Source organism: Myotis davidii, unplaced genomic scaffold (genome assembly GCF_000327345.1).
Source record: "Myotis davidii unplaced genomic scaffold, ASM32734v1 scaffold1765, whole genome shotgun sequence".
In the NCBI taxonomy this organism is placed as follows: domain Eukaryota; kingdom Metazoa; phylum Chordata; class Mammalia; order Chiroptera; family Vespertilionidae; genus Myotis; species Myotis davidii.
In genome coordinates, this window is record NW_006296231.1 from 30,805 (window position 1) to 34,389 (window position 3,585).

The 3,585-nt window shown below is 47.1% G+C and overlaps 1 protein-coding gene across 1 annotated transcript in view; it reads right to left on the bottom strand.

The window, feature by feature from the left end:
- Positions 1–1,179, bottom strand: part of NLRP11 (NLR family, pyrin domain containing 11) — a 19,253-nt gene extending 18,074 nt beyond the window's left edge. The window contains exon 1 of the mRNA XM_015568813.1: positions 903–1,179. Within this exon, the coding sequence (XP_015424299.1) occupies positions 903–1,179 (277 nt within the window). The remainder of the gene's footprint in view (positions 1–902) is intronic.
- Between the last annotated feature and the right edge of the window lie 2,406 nt (positions 1,180–3,585).

Here is a 3,585-nt window from a genome sequence, read left to right on the forward strand (position 1 = left end):
GAGATGTTTGGTAATGACTGAGGCAGCCCATGAGCATGATATGCTTAGCAGAGTACCTAGTATGTTAATTCTCCATAATCTTTGCACTCAGCCCCACAGATTTCTTTGGCCAAATCTCACAGTTCTATCCCAAAGCATCATGCTTGCAATCTCTTCTAAGTACAGACAGCACTGTAAGGGGTGGGGGGTGTTTATTTTTTTTAATTTTAGAGGCAAAGAAAGGGAGAGGGAGAGAGATAGAAACATTGATGAAAGAGAAGCATCAACATCAATTGGCTGCTTCTTCTATGCCCCCTGCCTGGGATCAAACCCACAACCCCGGGCATGTGCCATGACCAGAAATTAAACTATTGACCTCATGATGCATGGGTCGATGCTCAACCACTGATCCACACCAGCCAGGCTATATCATGCTTGCAATCTCCTCTAAGTACAGACAGCACTGTAAAGGGGGGGAGAGGGTTGTTTGTTTTTTTAATTTTAGAGGCAGAGTAAGGGAGAAGGAGAGAGATAGAAACATCAATGAGAGAGAAGCATTAACATCAATTGGCTGCTTCCTCTATGCCCCCTGCCTGGGATCAAGCCCACAACCCGGGCATGTGCCATGACCAGGAATTAAACTATTGACCTCGTGATGCATGGGTCGATGCTCAACCACTGATCCACACCAGCCACGCTACAGACAGCACTTTCTTTGGGTAGGTCTAACCCTTCATCCAACTCCTTTCATTAAGTCAGTCGGCATGAGGGAAGAAAATATGGGTAGAAGCAGAAAGTCATGAGGTGGGACAAGACCCACACCCAAGCCATCACTGGTCCTCTTGGGAGGGATGGAGACACCACTCTATCAAAACGACCAGCCTTCCTAAACACTGCCCCTCCCTCCCCTACCCACGACTCACGGTTCCGCCTAGCGTTGATCTTCTCGCAGAGGTCTTTCCGCGGGATCTTGTGGAAGATGTTGTACATTAAATTCCAGAGGTGCTGGGCCTCGTAAAACGTTGTCAACTGGTTGGCCAGGTCTGGATTTTCTTCGCTTAGCTCGAGCCTGGGGATGGGCGGGAGTCCAATCTCCATGCATTCTTGTCCCAGCTGGTTCCTCAGACTGTGACATTCCTTTCTGCTGAGCTTCTCTAAATACCACAGCAGGTCAGAGTCAGCAGAATCGGATTCTGCCATCTTGTGTCTCTAGCAAGAATCTTGAGGATCAAAGAAGATGGGGTCTAGAAAACCAAGAGGGAATCGGAGAATCATTCCACAGGGGCACCTGTTCTTTAGAAGTGAACACCGTAAAAAACAAAAACAAGACAAAAACAGCGCTTATGGCTTAATAGGAGGTGCTTTTTGATAGTCTATTAAACAATGAGTTCTCAAGGCTTTCTTTCTGGGGCAATTGACCTTGGTACACGTCTGAGTTAAAGATAAAAGTGGGCCCTAGCTGGTTTGGCTCAGTGGATAGGGCGTCAGTCTGCAGATTGAAGGGTCCCAGGTTCGATTCTGGTCAAGGGCACATGTCCGAGTTGTGGGCTTGATCCCCAGTGGGGGACGTGCAGGAGGCAGCCAATCAATGATTCTCTCTCATCATTGATGTTTCGGTCTTTCCCTCTCCCTTCCTCTCTGAAATCAATAAAGATGTATTTTTTAAAAGATAAAAATGGGATATCAGTTGTGTTAAAAGGCAACATTCTTATAGCCTCGGCTGGGTGGCTCAGTTGGTTGAAGCATGGTCCTGCACACCAAAAAGTGGTGGGTTTCAGTCCTGGTCAAGGGCACCTCCCAGGCCCACAGTTTGGGTGCATGCAGGAGGCAACCAATAGATGTGTCTCCTACATTAATGTCTCTCTCTTCTCTCCCCTGCTACCATTCCCTCCTCCCTCCCTTCCACTCTCTCTAAAAACCAATGGGGAAAAATATCCTCAGGTGAGGACTGAAAAACAACAACCTGTTAAAACAAACGAAGTGGAGACAAGACTCATGGATACACAGAACAGACTGACATCTGTCAGAGAGGAGGGTGTTGGGGGCTAGGTGAAAGGTTGAAGGCATTGAACAAAGGGAAAAAGAAGAAAGACTCATGACACAGACAACAGTATGGTGACTGCCAGAGGGAAAGGGGAGGTGGGGGCAGGTAGAAGAGGGTAAAGGAGGACAAATGGCGATGGAAGGAGACTCGACTTGGGGTGGTGAACACACAATACAATCTACAGAGGATGTGTTGTAGAATTGTCCACCTGAAACCTGTACGATTTTATTAACCAATGTCACCCCGTAAACTCAATAAAAAAAGAAAAACAAACAAACAAGCAAACAAAAAGAATGCAAAATGGAGAGCAGACTGGAGAATTCTGAGCAGATGAAGTCAGTTAAGCCACACCAGCAAAAGCACACCTGGCTCATTTCACAAACATGAGCATGAGCTATTTCTTGCAAATGCCTCCGATAACCCTGCAAGGAGCCTGAGGACAGCAGGAGGTCATTGCCTTTCACCAAAGCCCCTGCTACCTGGAAACCCTGCTGTAAAAGGCAAGGATTGTGAAGGGTGAACAGTTTCCTCGTTCTCACTCCATGAGCCACCCAGAACATCATTGCCTCCAAGCCTTGCCTCGGGGGTGGATTTGAAAGCTCCCAGTTTGTGAAATGTTCCCATAGGCCCCATAAACACTGACTGAATGCTCTTACTAACCTGGTGGTTTAAACTTGGCTGTTTTTGGATTATTAATTTTTTTTTGAGAGGCCCAATGCCCAGAAATACCAGACCTGTTAAGCTAGAAACTTTAGAAGTTGGACTCAGACAATACTGTGGTTCTTTTGTGTGTGTTTTTATTACAATTGACACCCAATATTATATTAGTTTCTGGTGTAAAGCATGGTGAGTAGACATTTATATAACTTACAAAGTCATCCCTGAGTAGGTCTACTACCCACCATCCATAGTTGTTGCAATATCATTGGCTACATTCCCTGTGCTGTACTTTACATCCCGTGACTATTTTGTAACCACCAATTTGTGCTTCTTAATCCCTTCACCTTTTTGCCCAGCTCCCCGAACCCCCTCCCCTCTGGCGACCGTCAGTCTGCCCTCTGTGTCTTTGAGTCTGTTTCTGTTTTGTTAGAATTCCCCCAGAAAACTTCAAGGAACAGCCAAACTCAAGAGCCAGTGTCTCTGAGCCTGAGTGAGCATCCCTGGAGACACGGAATGCCAAACCTGACCATTGAAAACATCCCAGCTCTCTTGAACTGTTCCCACACCAAAGAGGAGGTGGTGGCCAGCTAAGGCCACAAAGATGAGTTTCTGGTTAAGAGAAACAGCACACCCGAAAAAAAGGAAGGAAGGGAGGGAGGGAGGGAGGAAAGGAGGGAGGCAGGGAGGAAGGGAGAGAGGGAGGGAAGAAGGAAAGAAGAAAGAAAAGAGGGAGGGAGAAAGGGAGGAAGAGAGGGAGGGAGGGAGGGAGGAGGGAGAGAGGTAGGAAGGGAGGTAGGAGGAAAGGAAGGAAGGAAGGAAGGAAAGAAGGAAAAAGAAGGAAGGAAGGAAGGAAGGAAGGAAGGAAGGAAGGAAGGAAGGAAGGAAGGGAGGGAGGAAACTGG